This window comes from Mytilus edulis, chromosome 1, assembly GCF_963676685.1.
Source record: "Mytilus edulis chromosome 1, xbMytEdul2.2, whole genome shotgun sequence".
In the NCBI taxonomy this organism is placed as follows: domain Eukaryota; kingdom Metazoa; phylum Mollusca; class Bivalvia; order Mytilida; family Mytilidae; genus Mytilus; species Mytilus edulis.
The window spans coordinates 9583361-9606039 of record NC_092344.1 but is presented as its reverse complement, the minus strand read 5'-3'; the positions used below and the strand labels follow the sequence as shown (position 1 = coordinate 9606039).

Genomic DNA, 22679 nt, shown 5'->3' with positions numbered 1-22679 from the left:
TTTGTTCAGGAGCCTTTCATCAGTTTATCTACCATATTTGTTTATAAATTATTTTTCAGATAAAACAGGCCGTAGTTTTCCAATTTTGTTTTTTTACATACTATTATCATAAGACCTATCGTATCCTAACCACGTCATAAGTTTGTTTATTTGATGAAGGTTGAATAAAGGGAATTTTTTCATCATACAAAATTGTATCTAGCTACAATAAACCAATAAACACACAGGATAATTGATCTATTTTATTTGCTATTGTCAGAAGTGAACAAAAGTACTACCAACAATCATACATTACGTGTAATTACAATACACTACAAAACCTCTTCGAATAATTACAGTAAGTAAGATTTTGTTTTACTGTTTTTTCTTCTCAAAATATTTAGGCTCTATACTCTTCTGTTGTATTGGTATCTCTTTATCAAGATTGTAATGCTCAAAATACTCATCCTTGATTCTTCCCGTTTCATATGCTGTTGCCTTTTTATGTTTCAAGATTGCTACTGATAGACTTGCAAAATTGAATTTTAAAAAGATCTAATTTGGAAAATAAAATTTTTAATAAAAACAAAATCATCAAATACAATAAAGAAATGTCATATTTATAAACAATCAATATATATTGCTTTTATTCAGTCATTTTTATATAAATACACAATAATATGTGCAGTTTCTGTTTCTACATAGTAATGGAAGCTAGTTATGTAGACGGTGGGAAATCTGAGCCTTTGAATATACAATTTTTCTTTTCGTAGTCGTGAACAAGATCTTTCCATACTTGGTCACACACAAGCAAGTTTATGTTACCTGTAATAATAATAGTTATGCCATTACTTTTCTTTTAACACCATATATATCAGAAACAATGCTTATGTTAGGCTATATTATATTCTAGTTGATTCTAATCTTAAAACAAATATTACCGCAAACCTGACTGATGTTTTTAGAATTTTGTGCATATATTTTGAGCGAGAAAGACATGCATATATATTTTTCGTTTACATTATCCTTAGCATAGAAAAACACTCTGTTTGTTTGGGGTTTTGTTTTGCGCAAGTGTTACAAAAGTATGAATTGCTTCTAAATTTAAGCTAGATAATATCACCTAAATCCATATATTTGCAGAATAAAGTTTATTTTCAATCAACGTTAAGAAGGTTTCGAACTCCTAAAGAGACAAAATTTTAAAATCTGTAAATCTAAAAGCAGTCAAAAATCAATACCCAACGCTATTGATGGTATAGTACAGGTAAAAGAAATAAGAGATCAGTTTAAATTTCATATACCCTAAAAAATAGATGCGTGAAAAAGTATGAAATTAACGTAAAAAATCCTGACTGACTAAAACAACGTAGTATATCATCTTATATACTGACCAATAATAACAAGTCCTTTTCTAGCCCTCGTCAGTGCCACATTGATTTGGTTTTTGTCAGTAATGAATCCAAGATTCTGGAGGCACCATCCCCTTGTCGGTTGTTCTGGTATTCGATAGTTAGGTAAAGATCTTACCAAACTGAATATAACATAATCCCATTCTCCACCTATAATGCATTTCGAAGAACTATACTTTATTTTGACTCGATATTTAATATCAAACGTCAAGCGGGATGTTTTAAATATTTTATGACAATTTTATTCATTTATTTTGGTTACATTTTTGTACAAGTATATTATTGATTCTACATTTTTACATTATACATTGTTAAATACATTTTTATCTAATTTAGTTTAGAGATCAAAATCTGCAAAAAAATGTTTTCCGAAAAACTGAATCCTGTAAAACAGATAAACAATTGAATTTAAACGGCAACACACAGATTGAACATTTTTTTTTACATTCTTCGTACAAGAAACAGCTTAGAAAATGTACTAACAGATTTCAACCAGAAAAAATGATTTTTTATATTAATAGTTTCCTTTCCTTTTCAATTGAGTAACTATTCACTTATGACACGATATATAAAATGGGAGAGACAATAACAAAATTCGGCGAGTACCACACAGAACCATACATGTTTGAAAGGAAGGTACTTGTATACATAAAACAAGTTCAATAAAACAGTTAATGCTTCATAAGACGGTATGCTTAGGGACTAGATCTTTCATTAACGTTATTTAAAATTTACAAATGACATAAGCGTTACAAACGTTATTGCACCAGATGTTCATTCTGACAATTATTGTCTCTTCAGTGATGCTGGAGGCCAAACTATTCGAACATTCAAACCCATTCAAAAGGTGAAGAGCTAGCTAAAAAAAATCTTGAAAGGACAATATAACCCAAAGCCGAGCAAGGTTAATTAATAAATGAATTTGTATTCGAAGTTACTTTTTCAATTTGGAAATCAGTAATGAATTCTACTTTGAACTGACCACTAAGAAATTATTCACAAAAAAATTGACTTGAGAAACTATATCTTACAAAAACTAAAATTTAATATACAAATTCTTACCTAATCTAATACTAAGTCAGCAGCTGTACAGTACGCAATTCAAGTTTTTCGTTTAAACAAAATGTACAGGTCGGGTTACCAGACTTTTATTTTAACTTAGAAGGCAAACTAAACTATAGAATAATAAATCGTTTGGTACTGATAAAACATAATAACCTTGACTGGCCACTACAGTGGATACTATAGGGATTGTTATTCCAGTGTTTACAGATTCCTCTCTCAATGCTGTGCACTGGGCGTTATACTGAGATATGACATTGATGCTTGAAAGTGGAACATTCTCGTTTTCTACCATATGTTGAAAAACTTTCATCTTAAAAATATCTATATTCCATTAAAACCAGGTAAAACAAAGAAAAACAATCGATTTTACAAGTATTACAAGACTATATCTGAATAATAATTTTAACTGGAATGTTTGCTTCATATCTGGATCTTTTTTCTCGAAATTGATATAGATGGACAACTGCAATCTAGAATCTATAACAAACGCGATGAATTTTACTTCAAATTGTAAAATTCCAATTTCTATGAAGTAACATATTCTCTAGATTTTCTCAATTAACACGTTCTGCGCACGTGCATGCTCACACTTTAATAATGTCGTCTATGTCATGAGTGTCTTTGTTATTAAGAACAGGGATATTATGATTAAAAAAGTAATTCTTTAAAAAAAAATGGGGGGAATATGCTTGTATTATATAACAGTTTTTATTAACATAAAAGGTCATGTGGAAAATTGTCTTTTGTACTATGTGTAAAAGTTATTCATTTGCTCGATAAGTGTTTATTTGGGAAGCAGATTTTCGTTTTTATAGGTTGTGCGCAGTCTGCTTATAATAAGATTAGTCTCGATGTACAATATAAATATTTCAATTTAGAATGTGACAATCACTACATCCCAAACAAATGCAAATAGAAAACAGAGGATACAAAAAAATATTACTGCGGGCATATTTCAATGTCTACTAAATGTGAAGTACAGATTTTATAAGTAACAATATATAGCTGTGATTCAGATTTAAAAAAAAAAGAAATATATATTTGCCTTTTAAACCATTTGATATGGGGTCCCTTGCCTTACGGGATATGTTTTGTAGCAATAAAAAAATATGATGTGATTTAGGGTTAGCATGTCTTACCACTTGTTGAACTTCGGCATCATTGAACCTTGACTGTTCATTTCCAGCATCAGTTTTAACCGTTAATGTCTGTTCTTCTCCTTCTACATGACAAAACACGTGTGGATAATATCCATCCATCATACGTGGCCACATGCCCAATGGTTGAGGCGATATTCCAACATCAGGATGAGTTTTTAATTCACCATCATAAAAGTGTTTGGACGGGAATACGCATATTTTAGGATGCTGTAAAAAAAAAACCCAAGCGTTCAAATGTACCAGCTGAATATCTTAGACAGAATAAGAATATTGTTTTCATGTTTTCCTAGTACATTTAAGATGCATGAAAATAATTTTAAAGTTATTGAGGTATTTATTTATTAATAATATCATCAAAAGTACAACGAGATGTCAACATATGGCATTCAAAAATATGGAATGTCAATTAATATACAGCGTGCCATACTAAAATACTTAATTCACTTTGATTGTTAGATTCATTTAGTTTTTCTCTGAACTTTATATGCAAGTGAGTTTTAGAGGTTAGATGCTGTATAAATTTTAAATACTCTATATGTTTGGTTCGTATCGCTACATTTTAGATTTTTAGTAAAACTTTTCTTTTTCTATTTCTTTACTTGATGTTTTGTGTGTCTCTTATATTGTTGATTTTTTAGTCTCTTGGAATCTACGAATTTTCATAGTACACAAATGCGTTGTTGCAATTTAAGGAAATCTAAGTTCTGTACTAGAAAAAAATAAGGTACTTCACCGATGTTCCAATCTCATCAATCGTTTAAGAATAAGGAAAAAGTTAACAAACAAAAACTAAGGGAATCTATTGATGAATCATAAAAAGGAGCGACCCCTATGCGTTGCCACGATAAGCATCTCCTAAGTGTTTCGTAGACTGTTTTTTTTTTTTATCGTATTCGTTTTGTACGTTTCATTTCAACTAATAAAATTGAAGATATTTGGCATATTTCGACCCACTTCTACTATACATGATCATCCGCCATGCACATACACACTCAGTCATATTGTCGCTATCGACAGTATGATACTATTTGACGTTAAGACGTCATTTGAATGCTTGTTAATTTCACTTTTAATTGGAATACGATAAGAAAATTATGTTTTGAGAAGAATTTTAAAAAGGGAAGACAACAAGCTAGTTAAGTAAAGGTTGAAAATTAGATAAAAGAACAAATAGTAGATCCTGTTTGTCAAACGAACTCTCTCCAACATCTTGGATCAAGCTTTATGCTTATAACATACCATTCTATACTGTTCTTGTAGCATGGTTTTGTATTGGATATTTTCTGAATATCTTTCAAAAAGCGAGGTTTCTAGTCCTAATTTTGCTGCTTCTTTACATTTAATTATCGGACGCAATTGTTTATGGTCACCAATTAGAACAACCTGTTTCGCAGATGTTGCTATCATAGGAACTATTGTTGATGGTTCTGAACACATTCCACTCTCATCAATTATAAGCTGGTAAACTCTGTCTTTTGTAGCTTTTAGGACTTTTGGGTTTGCTACCAGTGAAGTTGTACAAAATATGACGTCACAGTGTGGAAGCTCCCCTTTTGTTGCCTTACTCTGGATACCTTTATATTCCTTTATGTCTGCAACTGTCGTTTTTAAAGGCTTCCTATTTCGCTCATCTGTTTCTTCTAGCATCCTGACATCATCGGAAAATTTTCTATCAATTTCCCGTAAGCGTGCGGCATATGGCTTTCCATCTTGACGAATTATGTGATGCAGAACAACTCCATGATCAACCAGGTAGGGATCTGTTTTGGCATCGGATATATTACGTCTGTTAACACTTGCCCTTCCAGGAATTGGAAAGCTTATTTGTTCAATAGCACTGCCATACATTCTAATAATACGAGGAGCTTTCGGTCCCAATTTCTCTAATACAAGGCCTATGCAATATACGATAAAACATTTTGTACAGTCTTCAAGACAAGTGCCGGAATAAATGTATTGTAGAAGATATACATTTGAATTAATCATTCGGATTATTTAAACAATTGCAAATTCATAATTAAAACGAATATATAAAAAAATAAAGCTATTACTGCAATTTGAATAAATATATAGAATTTCGTTACTTCAAAAGTATATATAAACAAGAAGATGACGTACGATTGCCAATAAGACAACTCTCTACAAGAGACCAAATGACACAGAAATTAACTACTACAGGTCACCATAAGGCCTTCGACAATGAGCTAAGCCCATACCGCATAGCCAGCTTTAAAAGTCCCCCAAATGATAATGTATAACAATTCAAACGAGAAAATTAACGGCCTTATTTATATACAAAAAAGAACGAAAAAACAAATATGTAACACATGAACAAACGACAGCCACTGAATTACAGGCTCCTGACTTTGGATAGCTCACCTCCATTTCAGTGTGCATTGTGCATTATGCTACTACCTTTAAAATGTGTAATAGTATTTATTAAAAGATCATTTTAGCGTATCTTCAAGTCAAAAGAATACTTTGTTGATAAGTAGGTCAATATCCAAATTTTAAAATAATGCTAATTATATTTCTATACACTTTAATATAATACTCACGTGCAACTAAATCGACAGATCTGTTTGAAGGTCCACAGAAAATTATCTGATTCTTAGTATCACCCGTCCTCTGTTGCATCAAGGTGTTAAATTTGTTGAAAAGATAAACAAGCTTAACACCAATGTAAGTTTTCCCTGTGCCTATGTAACGAAAAATAAAAGATAGATATTAAAAATGAATCGAGATTAAATAAAAGGTTTTCTGGATTTACATGTAGCATGGTCCCTCGTAGTCAAAACGTTTCTTTTCTTGCATCTAGTTACTTATAAAATTACTTTTTAGTAAGAATTTGTTAATGTACTATTAAGCAGCAATGCACTTGATACAAACATAATGTCATTGAAATACGTTTGACATTTATAACTTGATGAGTTCATCACAACTGTAGGAACGCAAATGATATCTTAAAAACTTTTTTGTATTGTATTTCAGGATAATAAACGGAGCTGGAAATAATTGATACTTACTCATACCTTAAAAGACTATTACAAATTGAAATTGTACGGTAGTTCCACAGTTAACAACATCATACAATTACTATCAAATAAATTATAAATGTTTTCACAAACTGAATAAAATTGAGAATGGAAATAGGGAATATGTCAAAGAGACAACAACCTGACCATAGAACAGACAACAGAAGAAGGTCACCAACAGGTCTTCAATGCAGTGAGAAATTTCAGCACCCGGAGGCGTCCTTCAGTTGTCCCCTAAACAAATATATATACTAGTTCAGTGATAATGAACGCCATACTAAACTCCAAATTGTACACAAGAAACTAAAATTAAAAATAAAACAAGACTAACAAAGGCCAGAGGCTCCAGACTTGGGACAGGCACAAAATGCGGCGGGGTTAAACATGTTTATGAGATCCCAACCCTCCCCTATATCTCTAGAAAATGTAGAAAAGTAAAGTTTCCTTATAAAACAGGGTAAATAATCATTAGTTTATACCATAAATAAAGGAATATAAAGAGAGTTAAAAGGCCGAATAAAATGTATGTTGAAGCACTTAAATAAAAAATTCTGAACAATTGTATCAAATTGCATTTCGGGATGAAAACACTGGGTTATTTGAATGCCATGAACCAGACTTAAAGATTTTCTTATTTTATTATTAGTTATTACCTATTTTGATCTGAGCGTCACTAATGAGTCTTGTGTAGACGAAACGCGTGTCTGGTGTATTAAATTATAATCCTGGTATCTTTGATAACTATCTTATGTATATAAGATGCTTAACATGGCATACCAGGAGGACCTTGGATGAGTTTAAATCTTTTTTTGAGAGATGTTTTAATAGCCCAGTGCTGTTGTGCATTATTTTCCCATATATCAACCTTCAGACCTTCTTGTATAATCTGTTCCGCAATTTCCAAATGTATTCGATCTATAAAAAAATATAATGAGAAGATAACATAAAGTTTTGCAATAAGATTAAAGTTCATGACAAATATATTGTAACTATCGAACGCTGGTTTTGATCTCTCGTCATACATTAAGTACACAAAAGTTGATGCAATAAAAGAAGAAAGAAAGACAGAAAAAATTGATTAACGTTTGCAAACAACAAAACAAATGTAATGACCTGTCATGTACAAACAGAAAACACAATAAGCAAATAAATAATACTAGTACTTGAATTAACAAAACAATTTCGACACACATGATTGAACTATTAATGAAAGTAAATAAAGGAAAAAGTCAACAGGAAATTGTTAATGACATAAGTATACGTACCTGGAATATTGATATCCTTTCCAACTGCTATATTTTTCGCTAAATCACTAGCTTGTCGTATTTTTTTCAGATGGGTTTCAAGGCGCCTGTTAATTTCAATACTACATATAACAAACAATTTTGATAAGAACTATAATGTCAGATATGATATTTCCTCATGTAACACAATAAATGCCACTGTTTCCTTAATTGATGGCCAGCAGTATATGTAAGTTAATAGTTATCAAAGGTGCTTATGAATTAATACGCCAATCGCGCGTTTCGTCTACATAAGACTCATCAGTGACGCGCGATCAAAATAGTAATATATAGCCAAACAAGTGTAAAGTTGAAGAGCACATTGGATACTTTAAATAAAACAAAATCATTCGTTGGAACTATACAAAATGTAAAACCCTCTGGTATTGGTTTCGGTCATCAAGTCAGCTTAAACATTTACAGCCTTATTTCCAAGTAATAATCATGCTATTAAGATTGTATTATCGTAAGCGTATAATTATATGGTGATATTGCAAATCTGAATTATGAAAAACGAATACGGTAAGCTTACTTCTATCTATAACAAAACAAACTAAGGTACACAGAATTTCCATGACTAGTCCAACATGTCCAAGGTCGAACCAACCAATTCTTGTCATAAAGTATTTTATTTTATTGAGATTATTCCTTTTCATCTCCGATCTCCAATATCATAATGGAGCATTAAGAAGTAAAATAAAAAAGAGGACACAATCTGATATGCATGGTTTTCTTCTGATAAAGACGAAAATATTATCTTAACATTGAAGAGCATTGAGGTTCCAAAATTCTAATAACTTGTGCCAAATACGGCTAAGTTAATCTATGTCTGGGATAAGAAAGTCCTTAGTTTTTCGAAAAATTCAAAGTTTTGTAAACAGGAAACTACTACAATCCCCTTCCCTTTCACGAATGTGACCTACCGAAATAGACTTTTTACCGGATTTGTTATCACATAAGCAACACGTACTATTGTTTGTCTGTTTGTCATTTTCATTTTTAGCCATGGCGTTGTCAGTTTATTTTCGATTTATGAGTTTGACTGTCCCTCTGGTATCTTTCGTCCCTCTTTTACAACAACGTACATTTTAAGTTCCAAAATCATTTATTGTATTTGCATATTTATGATTTTTTATAACCATTTTTTAGTATTATTATAATAATGGGTTATTATGCATTCTTACCTATCAACTGGCGATTTATAAATTACCTCCAGTCTACAGTCGTCTAACGTAGTAGCAGGTGGCTGAGAACTATTTTCGTGAAGTTGAAATGCTACTCGAACTTTTGTTGTTCTACGTTGGCCACCATTTCCTCCCCTTTCTAATTTTTCATATCTACATATTTTAGTAGTTTCTGCGTGTCCGTTCCATAAATATGTATCTTTATGTAGTACTTGATTGCCTATTTTCTGTGTGGTCTCCAAGTCGAGGTCTTGAGCTTGCATTATACAAAGAAAATTTCCACTCGGTAACGAAAAGTATGTTTTATTTTCATTTATCAATAATCCTGTTTCATCATTATCTACTTCAGGAATATATCCAAATTCTAAATCACGTTTGTCACAAAATTCTTGATCCAACTCAAAAAAGCCTTGGGTGTTTTTAAATTTAAGGGATAATTCATTGATTACGACTGATTCCTCGTTATCAACAGCATTAAAAGTTGATTCCATTTCAACAATAGGGAGCCAGATATTTTTGTAATCCTCTATGTTTTTGTAATATGGTAATGAACTTTTCTCGGCATATCTCAAGAAGGTTTTGATTGGATCTTGTACATGTGGTAGGCAAAATTTTATACCGTTTGTCAGGCTTATTATTTGTGGAACTGGTGTCAAAATTCCTGATAATTCTTTAGCTGATAATTGAACTGTAACAATTTGTCCATGACGAAATGATGTTTGAAACGGAACAAAGTGATCAATTATAACCTGGTCGGATACTTCAGAATTAACATCAGAGACACTGTTTGTATAACTATCTATGTGCCGCTTGTTTCTTTCAAGTGTTTGCATCATTTGTTCTATTTCTTTTTTTAACATTTCATGGAATAATTCATTATTTTGTTCTTTCAAGACAAGTCGCAGTATGGTTTTCCAAGATTTAAAGCTAACAAATTCAGCGTTCAGGTGAGGATATATCTTTGTGTACTTATCAGTTCTAGTTTGTACTCCATCGGCCATTGGTTGTGCAAATATCGTAGATTTAAAGCTATATAAACGTTTTCTCCATTTTACTGTTACTTTTAAACATGAGTCTTTGAATAAGAGCATATCGTTGTCCTCACTAATTTCAGGAATACTACATACACCTATTTCGCTGAATTTTACCGACAAATTTTTCATTGTGGTTTCATGAAGTCCTGGTATAAAAATGTCGTATTTTTCTTCTGATACATGAGAAATGAAACCCTGAAATATTGTTGGCTGTGTCTTTAGATAATTTGTCAGGACCAATTCTTTGTACTGCAAATTGAAATTTTTTCTTTCTTTCAATGTCGAATTCAAATACAAACAAATTGTTCGTAATTCAGAAAATTCATATGGAGTGACTGTCTCTTCCTCATCTAAATAGGCATTAATCAGTCGTTGGACAATGATGTCACAGTATCTACTAAGAGGGCATGTGAAATGAACAGACGGATTTTCTCTATGAAGTATAGACATTCTGTATTGAGGAATAGGTTCAAATGATTGCCAATCTTTCAAAGCTATACTCTGTTTAGGATGAATGTTATCAGAACAAATAAGTTCAACTGCTTTGTCAATATTTTCATTTGTTTGAACAAATTCTAAAATTTGTTCTAAAACATGTGACTGTATTGGAACAAAAAGTCTGTTCTCATTTTCAATATTTTCATATTCATTTTCACTCATACGGGAGTTGTCGGCTAACCTTCGATACAAATAAGTTGGTCCTGTTGGTGCATTATGAATTGATAACTTTCCTATTTTTTCTATGCTCTCTCCTTGTTTGCTGCACAAAAGATGAGCAAAATATTTGTGGAAGAAATACCAATCTATTGGTTTATTTCTGCTACCTTTGGCCAATTGTAATGGATGGAAAACAGGTACATCCATTGGAAAGTTTTGCATCAGAATGCTTCCTATTGTGTTGTTGGCAAGATTAAGGTACTCTTCAACTAAAGAATGTGCTTTTCTTGTTTTCATAATGTTATCTGCAGTTGTAAAATCTACAGTAACTAGGGTTGTAAAAGACTCCGTTCTAAGACGTTGGAATTTCAGTTTCTTTGACAATTGAAAAAGTAGCTGTATGTCGTCAGCAAAAATAGCATCTAGTATACCTCGATTGTTGAGAATGTCTTCAATTTCTGTGTAATTATAATGAGCAGATGAACTTATTATCGTTCTACAAATTTTTTTGACTTCGATACGTAGATTGCATTTGTCAGTTTGGTCTAATTCAACGAAAACTGATAATGCATATCTTCTACAACTTGGTTTTAGGCTGCACCGATTGTTGATATGATCAGGCAGCATAAGTGTATTCTGTGCTGGTTTTGTGCTTTGAAAAGAAAATCCGCGGGATTGCGCTTGGAAATCTATGACATCATCTTTGTGAACAATCCTGCTGACGTCAGTGACATGAATACCAACGCAAACTATGTTGTTCTTAACTCTCTTAATACTAAAACCGTGATTTATAAAATTTTCCTCCATTCTAGCTATTGTAAATATTTTTTCGGATCCGGTTTTGTCTTGTTTTTTGTTAGCTTCAATTTCATCTCTTAATTTTCCGATTTCATCGTCAGAAGGGTTATCAATCCATGACGGCAAATTGTTTTGGTGAGAAATCAATCCCGTCTCTATGTCTTTCGAACTATGTACTACACCTAAGGCTGCCCCGAGGGGATGAATATTAGTTGACTTCCATTTCAAAAGAACAACAGTAAACAGCCAGTTTTCTTTGTCACCTTCTGTAATGTTATGATACGTATGAAACTTAAGATCTTTCGTAACTGAATCATGTTTATGAATTTCAACTCTTGTTCTCGCACGTTCTGGATACTTCTTTGCGAGACGTCCGTGTAAGATATTTATTTTTGGAATAGTCTTGCAGATTGGAATCATCAGATGACTCTGCCGTCGATCAATGAGACAAACAAAAACAGGATGGGTCACATTTTTGAAGCGTTTTCTATCTATAAATGATACGACTTCGCCGTAGTATTTTCTATCTTTCTCGGGATCGCCCTCGTTAGATACTTTTACATACACTGTGTCTTCTGTATATGTTTGTCCACACTTTTCCCGCCCAGAAATAATTATTTCCATTTGTTTGTTATCTTCCGGAATACAAACGGCCTCTTCCATAGATAGGATGTTTATTATACATTTTTTATAAATTTTAGGTTGATTTGTGTATTTACTTTCATCAAATGGTGAAAATACGTTCCGATATAGAAAAGGGCTGAAAACAAATACTTTCTCTGACCTTATAAATTCGAATCGATTGATTTGCAAACCCTCGTGAAACCAGGACTCTGGTGTCTCATGTAATGACACTGTGTTTGTGTCCTGTTGTGAATTAATATCTTTTCGAAGATTCCTGCGTCGATTTGTGACTTCATCATACCAATCATCGTCAGAATCTGAATCCATATTTTACTCTTTAAACCAAGCTGATTATGTAATGTTATCCTGTAGTCTGTTTATGAAACGCCTTTAAAAAATCAAACTTTGAACATTGACGGTCCTTCATTCTGTTGTTATGAATATTTTTGCATTGTACTAAATCATTCTAAAGAACTTCTGGGTACTTTTAAATCTCGGTCTGTTTCCTGAAATTAATTCATACATAACTTTTTATTTTTTAACCCTGCACACCACTTATTCCCATGTGAAACTGTTTTTAATATACATTGAACGTCAAAATGTCTACCCGTGATATTTACATTTGCTGACGCCAAACACACGAAATCATTTGAATGTGTTTTTAAATTTGATAGATGCTTTTTGTACTGATGTAACCATATTTTGACTATTTTACCGGTTATATCTCTTCTGTTCACGCATAGTTGTAAAAATAACGGAATTTGATGCGCCTGACATACAATTGAGAGGTTTAGCGCTATAAAACCAGGTTCAATTTACCATTTTCTACATTTGGAAATGCCTGTACCAAGTCAGGAATATGACCGTTGTTGTCCATTCGCTTGATGTGTTTTATCATTTGATTATGCCATTTGTTTCGGGCCTTTCCGTTTTGAATTTTCCTAAGAGTTCATTATTTTCTTAAAATTTATATAATCGTTATGCTAAGCAATGTACTGATCGATATCTTAGTATTAAATACAGGAGATTCATCATTTCTTAATTTGCTTTGATACAGTTTTTGGTTACTTCGAGAAATCTCAGTTCAGCACTTTGTGTCTTTTTGTTTGTTGGTGTGTTATTAAATTTTGTTGTTGCTTAGTGTCAGTCTTATATCCTAAGCTGTGTTATTTGTGAGTATGAAGGGTTTGGCGCCCGCAGATATATTTATACCTGCCAAATCATTATGTGCTTGTCCAAGTCTGAACCTGGAATGTAGTGTCTTTGGTTTGTATATCATACAAGTAGTTGTTTCCTTGTATTATCTTATACATACATCAGACCGTTAGCCAGCGTTCCTCCTTGTAGTATCAAGAACATCTGGAACTTATTTTGTCGATATATGACAATTAAGAGATGTGGTATGATTGCAAATGAGACAATTATTTTCAAAAATAAAATGTATTGAAAATAGGCAATTATAGGCAATCGTACGGACTTCACCAAAGAGAAAAAGACCAAAACGTATAGTCGGCTAAAAAAATATGAAAGAATTCTATTGAAAAACTAACAGACTAAAATATAACAAAACCAATTATTTGTCTAGTATTGTTAATAAGTTTTTATATTAAAATTAAAGGAATCGACACTACTCATTTTTAATGTTGATAATAAATCAACTTCAATAAAGCTTGAACTTGACATGATGTATTCTTTTATTTGTAATTGTCTCATTAACAATTAACAATAAAACTAAAAGGATGTTAAACATTTAGTTCCTTCTGGGCATAAGAGGGAAGTCACGGTATATTTTAAGATGAAAATTCAACCCGCCAAAAATATAAACTGGTCCATTTCGGAACTACGAAACCAAAAGTTTTGCGACTATGCCAGCAATTTTAGTTAACATCAACATATGTTCTCGAACAGTGTAAAATGTGTAGATGTTTAGGTTGTTTGGTGTAAAATAAGGTGAACATCATTATAACATGATTAAATACATTATCTGAAGTTTTCGATATTTCATGAAATAATCTTCAATTTATACCTTGAGTCATTGCAATAAGATAAATATTCAAATCAGTGTAGTTACCTTTTCACGTGCAGCAAACAGCAACAAAAATAGGACTAGCTTCAATCCAAAGTCCAACTTAAAGTCATTGTTCCGTTTCGCTCAGAATAACACGGATTAAATTATCGCCTATAGGGTAGAAGATGTACAATTATGCAATAGTAATATGAAGGATAGCATATCGTTGGTGAGCTTCAAAAATGCAAGATGTATTTTAAATATAGTAAAACGTCCTCGAGATATAGTGATAGGACAATTTAATACAAATAATAACGTATTTTAAAGTTACAATTGTGTATTAAAGATTGAAAAAAAAACAAAAAGATTAAGATTTCTTTCAGTTCCTATTATTCAGACATTTAGCACCCTTTCAATGTTTTCAGAATCAATATGTAATTGCATGTGGAAACTAATAAAATAGGTACGTACCTGTTTTCTCTCCGTCAAAATAGAACTTCACAGATCAAAATTTATAAAGAACGACAATTGGCGTCGTGTTATCTGTACAGGTAAAGATTAGTGTTCACCTTCTTTGTTCTTGCAAATGATAAGTGAGAACAAATATTATAGTAATAATCACGTATAAAGTCTTTCCACTTCTTCATGGAAAGACGTTTTGATTTTGAGGGGAACTGATTCTTGTTCTTCCGACATTTTCTTTCTTTAGGTGTATAGTGGTTTTGAAATATCATTTTATATGTGTTTGAAAATTATATCGAACAGCTATTGCGCTTTTTCAATTCACCTTGTTAAGCCGGATCCGTTTTATTGCAAGATTTTTTTTCTCACCAAACACTGTTTCTTGTTAGTCAATTCATCCGTAACCAAAAAAAAAAATAACTACAACATTCTTTTATTTATTTGTTCGTTACTTCCTCACGACGTTTTGACTGAAGCGATCTAGTGACATCTGGTACCTTTGCCAATCACATTTGCAACATGTGGAGCAAAACCTGTTTACCCTACCTTGGGATCAGCCCCATTTTTTCGGTAATGTAAGAAAACAACCATCACTGGAAGTTAACCAATTAAACATTCACTTATTTTTCAGATCCATGGATCCTTACTTTTAAATGAGGTCATCGTCAAAGGTCAAGTTCATGTTCAAAAGAATTAAGACAATAGTTATCAAAGGTATATATACCAGGATTATAATTTAGTACGTCAGACGCGCGTTTCGTCTAAAAATGTATTTCGCGACATATCCATCTTATAACTGGAAGGTTTTAGTCAAAATGGTACGAGAAATTTTATTTTTGGGGAAGGAGTGGTCAATGCCCCTGGAATGTTACAATAATAATCAACAAAATACTTATAAACTTCCTATTTTGCTAGTGTTGTGATGTACATGTATCTTATCTCAATGAATTAACCGGGCAAGGTCTAAATTACATTCTATGAGTGTAGACTAGACATCAGTTTACCTGTAAATGAATAATAAAATATATCCCCTTTAGCACTATAAATGCACGTGCGGTCAACTTGACGTCCTGACCTGGGATTAAAAATAATAAAATCAATGGCAAAGAAATCGCGTGTAACCATACATGATATATACATGAATTGAATTACAAATTTGTGTTCACGTAACACCTGTTGTATTTACATTATCTGAGAAAAACAATCGAAATCCGTGTTGTTAAAATTCACACAAAAAGTCGATACAAAAAAGAATGCATTACACAAGGTCATGTTTTTTCTCTGACTGTTTATAACGTTTAAACACTAAATCTTTTGAATGTTAGATGTGTAGTGATTGATAATTTAGTCTTAGATGCATAATCTTTTTTTTTTTATTAGTTGTTAACTAGCTGTCAGTAACTGTGCGTACTCTGTGATAAATTCTTAGTGTCTTTTTTTGGGGGGGGGGGGGGGGGGGTATACAAGTATCAGGCCATGTCCATTTTTTTTTTTATTATTATTGGTATTTCTATTTGTATCCATCTGATGAGTTGAGCCTTTTTCAACTGATTTTTATAGTTCGTTCTGTTACACCACTGTCCAAGGTTATGGGAGGGTTGAATCCCACTAACATATTAACCCCGCCACATTCTATATGTATATGCCTGTCCTAACTCAGGAGCCTGTAATTCAGTTGTTGTCGTTTTTTGTTTTGAACCCTCTTTTTAAAAATGCCATTTGGTTTGTACATAACAAGATTATACGTGCCAATTTTCATGAAAACGTCAATAGTGGATTTTTTTTTTATTTTGAAAAAAATACAGCAAAAAATTATGTTTTATTTTACATTCATGAATATTTGACAAATATGAGTTATTTGAAAAAATAAAATGCACATTTGAAGGCTGACAGAAAATATATGTACTTCTGTTGAAAGGAAAATAACGTCCACGAATCTGAATTTTTAGCAAATATATAAAATTCGACCTCATTTTACTCAAAAAGTAGCACATGAAGGTATATTTTTTATTACATACATTGATTTAATCAGGCTTACAAAATAGCCTATATGCAAATTGTCAGCAAAATTCAGTCAATATGGGATCAAAACTGTATTGTATATGCCCTTAACGTACCAGAATGACACAAGGCTTGACATTGTTTTAATCATATAGTATTAAAATTGAGAATAGAAATAGGTAATGTGTCAAAGAGACAACAACCAGGCCCTAGGGAAGACATCAGCCGAAGGCCACCAATGAGCCTTCAATACATCGAGAAAATCCCGCACCCGGAGGTGTGCTTTAGCTGGCAACTTAACAAAAATGTATACTAGTTCATTGATAACGGACGTCTTACTAAACACAGAAACATATAAAAGAAACTAACATTAAAAGTCATACAAGACTAACAAAGGCCAGAGGCTCCAGACTTGGAACAGGCGCAAAAATGCGGCGGGGTGAAACATGTTTTTTTTAGATCTCAACTCTCCCCCTTTACATCTAGCCAATGTAGAAAACACAAACACACAACAATACGATCAGTTAAACTCAGAATAGGTAATAAAAGAAATTTAACAAAATGACAATAATGCATAAATTAACAAAGGACTACTAGAAGTTACTGACATGCGAGCTCCACAATTCAATTAAAATGCTTGTGGTAAAATAGTTTCATCGAGGTCCCATAGTTGGAAACTATTGACCGGTCCAATAGTTCAACGCTTGCAATTTGAAAAAAATAGTCAAATATTGTGTACTTATTTTATATAGAAAATTATAACTGAGGTATAATAAATGTGTTTATTTTTTATGATTTCCTATAAGTGAATCAATATTATAGCCAGAATAGGCAATAAGTAGAATCTACATTGTAATTTTTATTTGCTGGTAAAAACTTTCGTTGGTCACAATTTTGTATTTTATATATATATTAGATTGATCGACTAATTGTTAATGTATGTTTCACGCCACTTTTAGGCGCCACATTTAGGCTGTTTCATGGCGGCCAGTTTTTATTCAGAGAAAACTGACAATCCTAGTCAATTAAGATTGCTGTCGAGTGCACCCTCACAAGCGGGGTTCGAACTCACAACATCAGTGTTGACTAGCTAGAGATTACAGTAGTAGAACAAGTAATAGCTCGAAAAAAACTAGCCGTCTCTTAGCTGATAAAAGTGGAAAGCTGAGTAATCTCGCTTTGTAGATTAATGCATTCAGAATAGCCTTGTATATCAATCAACTTTTACCACACACGTTATGAAGCAGTATATCGTGTAATGTTGTGTGTCAAAAAAGGTCCTTATCGTACTAATCCTTAAAATCATGGTTGTAAATGTTAACATATTTGTCAAACAACTTGTTCCTTCAAGTTTTTTTTATGTTTTTGTGTATAAAATCTATAAACAGTGAGCAACTTGATTGCATGTGAAACAATCATGTGTGTGTTTACAAAACTTCAGGAGACTCGGCTATTTATAGATAAAAGTTACATGTGTATCAATATGCACGATTGATGACCAAGCAAAATCTAATTGCTAAAATAGAGATTAAAATCCGATACTCTACGGGATTGAAAGACATTTACTAGATTTTGATTGTCCCAACCAATCAACGAACTTTAATTACTCACGTCTCAGTAATATCTTTCAATCAAAAAGTAAGAATCATTCAGCCCGCAGACTTTCCACCGTTCAAGTTTATAATGCGATGCTGGTTGCTGTACACGTATACTTGACAGTTTTACCTATTACAATGCATTTCCTGTTTGTTTTATTCACACATTGTTCATTTGTTTTAACATAAAAAAAAACTAACTAGAAATCTACTGACTTGCCGTCATGAACCTTTGTCGATGCTTATATTTTGGCATTGCACAATGTCATGCTTTTTTTAGACAATCTGTTCATGGCGTCTTTATGATTAAACCGTTAAATGTAATGATTATTATTTTAGTTTTGGGAAATATTATTCATTGTTTGTCATTGAAAATAGGTTTTCGTAACTGCAAGTGCTCAGGGATTTCTACTACGTGTGTGTTTGTCCTTTTAACTAGTTGTTTTGTGCTTCGTGCCTATGAGATGAATCTATCTTTCCAATTGATTTTGACAGTTTTTGTGATGTTATTAACACTGCTGTCCTAGGTTAGTAAGGGAGACAACTGAGTGTGTGAATCATGTTTAACTGAACCACTTTTCATAAATGCCTTTCCTTATTCAGGAGCCTTTTCGTCAGTTTGTCTTCCAGATTTGTTTATAAATTATTTTATATGCCCCAATTTTGGGCATTATGTTTTCTGGTCTATGCGTCCGTCTGTTCCTTCGTCTGTTCGTTCGTTCGTCCGTCTGTCCCACTTCAGGTTAAAAGTTTTTGGTCGAGGTCAGGTAAAAGTTTTTGGTCCAGGTAGTTTTTGATGAAGTTGAAGTCCTGGACCAATTAACTTGAAACTTATTACACATGTTCCCTATGATATTATCTGTCCTGTCTAATGTTAAAGCCAAATTAGAGTTTTTACCCCATTTTCACGGTCCACTGAACATAGAAAATGATAGTGCGGATGGTGCATCCGTGTACTTAGGACACACTCTTGTTTATATATATATTATAGATTAAACAGGCCGTTGGTTTTCGCGTTTTGATTGTTTTACATATTGTAATCCTGAGACCTATCATATCTTATCCACGGCACAACTTTTGTATTGATGAAAGTTGAATGAAAGAAAGCTTTGCATCATAAAAAAATTGTATCTAGCTACAACAAAACAATAAACACACAGTATAATTGAATTGTTTTATTTGCTATTATCAGAATGAAACAAAACAGTACTAATGACATTTATACAATATGTGTAATTAAAAAACAACACTACATAACCTCTTCGAAAAATTACAGTTAGTTACATTTTGCGTTACTTTTTTTTCTCTCCAAAAATAATTAGGCTCTGTACTCCTTTTCATGCAGTGGTAACTTTTTATCATGATTGTAATGCTCAAATTACTCATGATTGATTCTTTTTATTTGTGCTGTTGCGTGAGCGTTGCCTTTTCCAGTTTCAAGAAGATTTGAAATTTATCCCTTCGTAGTTCAAACTTGTGAAATTTATTTTACAAAGACCTGATTTGAAAAAAAACATTGAATAAATAAAATCAACTAATGCATTAAAGAATTGTCATATCTACACAAAAAAATGAACAATAGAAATTGCTTTTATTCAGTCATTTTTTTATAAATGCACAATAATATGTGCAGTTTCTGTTTCTACATAGTAATGGAAGCTATTTATGTAGACGGTGGGAAGTCTGAGCCTTTGAATATACAATTTTTCTTTTCGTAGTCGTGAACAAGATCTTTCCATACTGGGTCACACACAAGCAAGTTTCTGTTACCTGTAATAACAATAGTTATACCATTACTTTCCTCTAAACACCATATATATCAGAAACTCTATTTATTGTACAGGTAAAAGAAATAAGATACAAGTTTATGTACCCTAAAAATAAAATAAGTGAAAACTTATGAAGTACTAGTAAACGTAAGAACTCCTGACTAACTAAAACAACGTAGTATATCATCTTATATACTGACCAATAATAACAAGCCCTTTTCTGGCCCTCGTCAATGCTACATTGATTTGGTTTTTGTCGGTAATAAATCCTAGATTTTGGAGGCACCATCCTCTTGTCGGCTGTGCTGGTATTAGATAGTTGGGAATAGATCTTACCAAACTGAATATAACGTAATCCCATTCACCACCTAAAACGAATTTCACAAGCATAACATTGTTATTCTGTCTAATCTTTTGATCTCTTAAAAACGTTTAACTAGAAGATAGTATTTTTTTACAATTCTTTTTTAATCATTTTTCACGGTTTTTTTGTTTTTATCTTGTTCCTTCCACATTCTCACCATATCGTACAATGTAAATTATCTGCAGATATTGCGTTGAAACATTTGATGCACTTGTTGTGTTATATTCATTTATATGTTTACGAAACTCGAAGTTATTTTTTCCATTAAAGACTTAAGCATATAACCCAAAATCTAAAATAAAAAAATAATAAACACGTAAAAATCAATTGGTTTATACTTCAAGCCCGCTATTTTTCTTTTGGGCCTGTTCAAAGCCAGAGCCGTATAGTTCAGTGATCGTCGTAAGTTTTTATCCATGCCGTTATTATCATGTTTCAATTGTTCACAAGTTTTCATGTCGGTGCCAAGTCAGGAATATGACAGTTGTTATCCATTCGTTTGATGTGTTTGAACTTTTCATTTTGCCATTTTATTGGGGACTTTCCTTTTTGAATTTTCCTTAGAGTTCAGTATTTTTGTGATTTTACTTTTTTTGAAGCTGAGAATTCTATATGAAATTATTCTCATTGTTAAAGACCGTATGTTTACCTATAGTTTCTTACAACCATGCAATTCGTTTTAACTTTATTTTAGAAAATTGTTCCATTGACAACCATTCCACATATATACATAATGTATGTTCATATACAAGAAAAAGAGAACCTTATAAAATATTAAGTAAATAAAACGAAAATTTTAATCTTCTCCCTTTCTTCATTATCAGAGTGATGATTCTCTGAGTACACAGAAAATGAAATGCATGGTGAAACTGTAAAAGATCTGTCGAGTATTCATGCAGCCTAAAGTTTGAAAGCAGAATACAATTGTGGCGAAAAACAGTTCTAATTTGTTTAAGGACAGATGTTAGAAGGACTACACATTTGAATTAAGTGATTTGAAACATACATAATTCATAAGCAAATTTGTTATCAATGTAATTTTTGTCAAATTTGAAACCAAGTGACGAAAAATTCAGGAACAGACAGGAAGAGTTAAGGTTTTAATAAAGGGACTACCTTAGATTTTGCATATATCATATTTTTACTTCCTAGTATATGACACATTTGACATCTAACAAAATATAATGTCTATCCAGGTGTGCATATAGCAGCTGCTACTTTTACAAGATACGAGTATCTGTACATTTTTAATACTTTCAAAACCAACGAGAATTATGCATTGACTTAAAGAGGGACAATAGAAATACAGTAGACATTATTATGAGTAATAATTAAAACATAATCACCTTGACTGGCCACTACAGTAGATACTATAGGCATTGTAAGTCCAGTGTTAACAGATTCTTCCCTCAATGCTGTACACTGGGCATTGTAATCAAATCATATATACCTTGATTGGCCACTACAGTAGATACTATAGGCATTGTAAGTCCAGTGTTAACAGATTCTGCCCTCAATGCTGTACACTGGGCATAGTACTTAGATAATACTTACCTTGATTGGACACTACAGTAGATACTATGGGCATTGTAAGTCCAGTGTTAACAGATTCTGCCCTCAATGCTGTACACTGAGCATTGTACTAGGATAATACTTACCTTGACTGGCTACTACAGTGGATACTATGGGTATTGTAAGTCCAGTGTTAAAAGATTCTGCTCCAATGCTGTACACTGGGCATTATACTGAGATCAAATATACCTTGACTGGCTACTACAGTGGATACTATGGGCATTGTAAGTCCAGTGTTAACAAATTCTGCCCTCAATGCTGTACACTGGGCGTTGTACTAAGATAATATTTACCTTGACTGGCCACTACAGTAGATACTATAGGCATTGTAAGCCCAGTGTTAACAGATTCTGCCCTCAATGCTGTACACTGGGCGTTGTACTGAGACATAACATTAATACTGGTAGGTAACACATCCTCTTCCTCTACCATATGTTGAAATACTTTTATCTGAAAACAAATCATGCTGTTGCAATACTTTTTTCTATGCATATCTACCTCTATTCACTCGAAAGAATGTAAAATGAATAAAAAGGTAATATCTATATAACTATGTGAACTATCTCGTGATCAGGTGATTTAAGCCTATACCGCATAGTCAGCTATAAAAGGCCCGAAATGACAAATGTAAAACAATTTAAACGAGAAAACTAACAGCATAATTTACGTATTTTGAC

General features: G+C 32.4%; 2 protein-coding genes across 3 annotated transcripts in view; both read right to left on the bottom strand.

The window, feature by feature from the left end:
- Window positions 1–228: 228 nt before the first annotated feature.
- Window positions 229–15799, bottom strand: LOC139523501 (3'-5' exoribonuclease HELZ2-like). Of its 2 annotated transcripts, XM_071317571.1 has the most exons (11): window positions 15706–15799; window positions 14303–14410; window positions 9119–12619; window positions 7917–8002; window positions 7429–7566; window positions 6175–6315; window positions 4856–5511; window positions 3596–3823; window positions 2610–2766; window positions 1374–1541; window positions 229–804 (listed from the first exon to the last, which is right to left on the bottom strand). In XM_071317571.1, exons 3-11 carry the CDS (start codon window positions 12556–12558, stop codon window positions 698–700), a joined length of 5121 nt encoding a protein of 1706 aa, XP_071173672.1. In that variant the 5' UTR covers window positions 12559–12619; window positions 14303–14410; window positions 15706–15799; the 3' UTR covers window positions 229–697. The 2 variants fall into 2 exon arrangements, with proteins under 2 accessions (XP_071173672.1, XP_071173663.1); XM_071317562.1 differs by lacking the exon at window positions 15706–15799 and having other exon boundaries at window positions 14303–14426.
- Window positions 15800–19502: 3703 nt separating this feature from the next.
- LOC139523478 (3'-5' exoribonuclease HELZ2-like) overlaps window positions 19503–22679 on the bottom strand; it is an 89144-nt gene continuing 85967 nt past the window's right edge. Inside the window, exons 8-10 of the mRNA XM_071317543.1 lie at window positions 22296–22452; window positions 20267–20434; window positions 19503–20067 (exon numbers count right to left, since the gene is read on the bottom strand). Of these exons, the coding sequence (XP_071173644.1) occupies window positions 19961–20067; window positions 20267–20434; window positions 22296–22452 (432 nt within the window). The 3' untranslated portion in view covers window positions 19503–19960. The remainder of the gene's footprint in view (window positions 20068–20266; window positions 20435–22295; window positions 22453–22679) is intronic.

Bases quoted from the DNA above. Each gene is read 5' to 3' on its own strand.
- LOC139523501 (XM_071317571.1), bottom strand. From the start codon at position 12,558: ATGGATTCAGATTCTGACGATGATTGGTATGATGAAGTCACAAATCGA. The intron at 1,542-2,609 runs GTTATTATGTTT...AATGCATTATAG, and splicing joins CACTGTAGTGGCCAGTCAAG to GTGGAGAATGGGATTATGTT. The intron at 805-1,373 runs GTCAGTATATAA...TTATTATTACAG, and splicing joins AAAAGGACTTGTTATTATTG to GTAACATAAACTTGCTTGTG.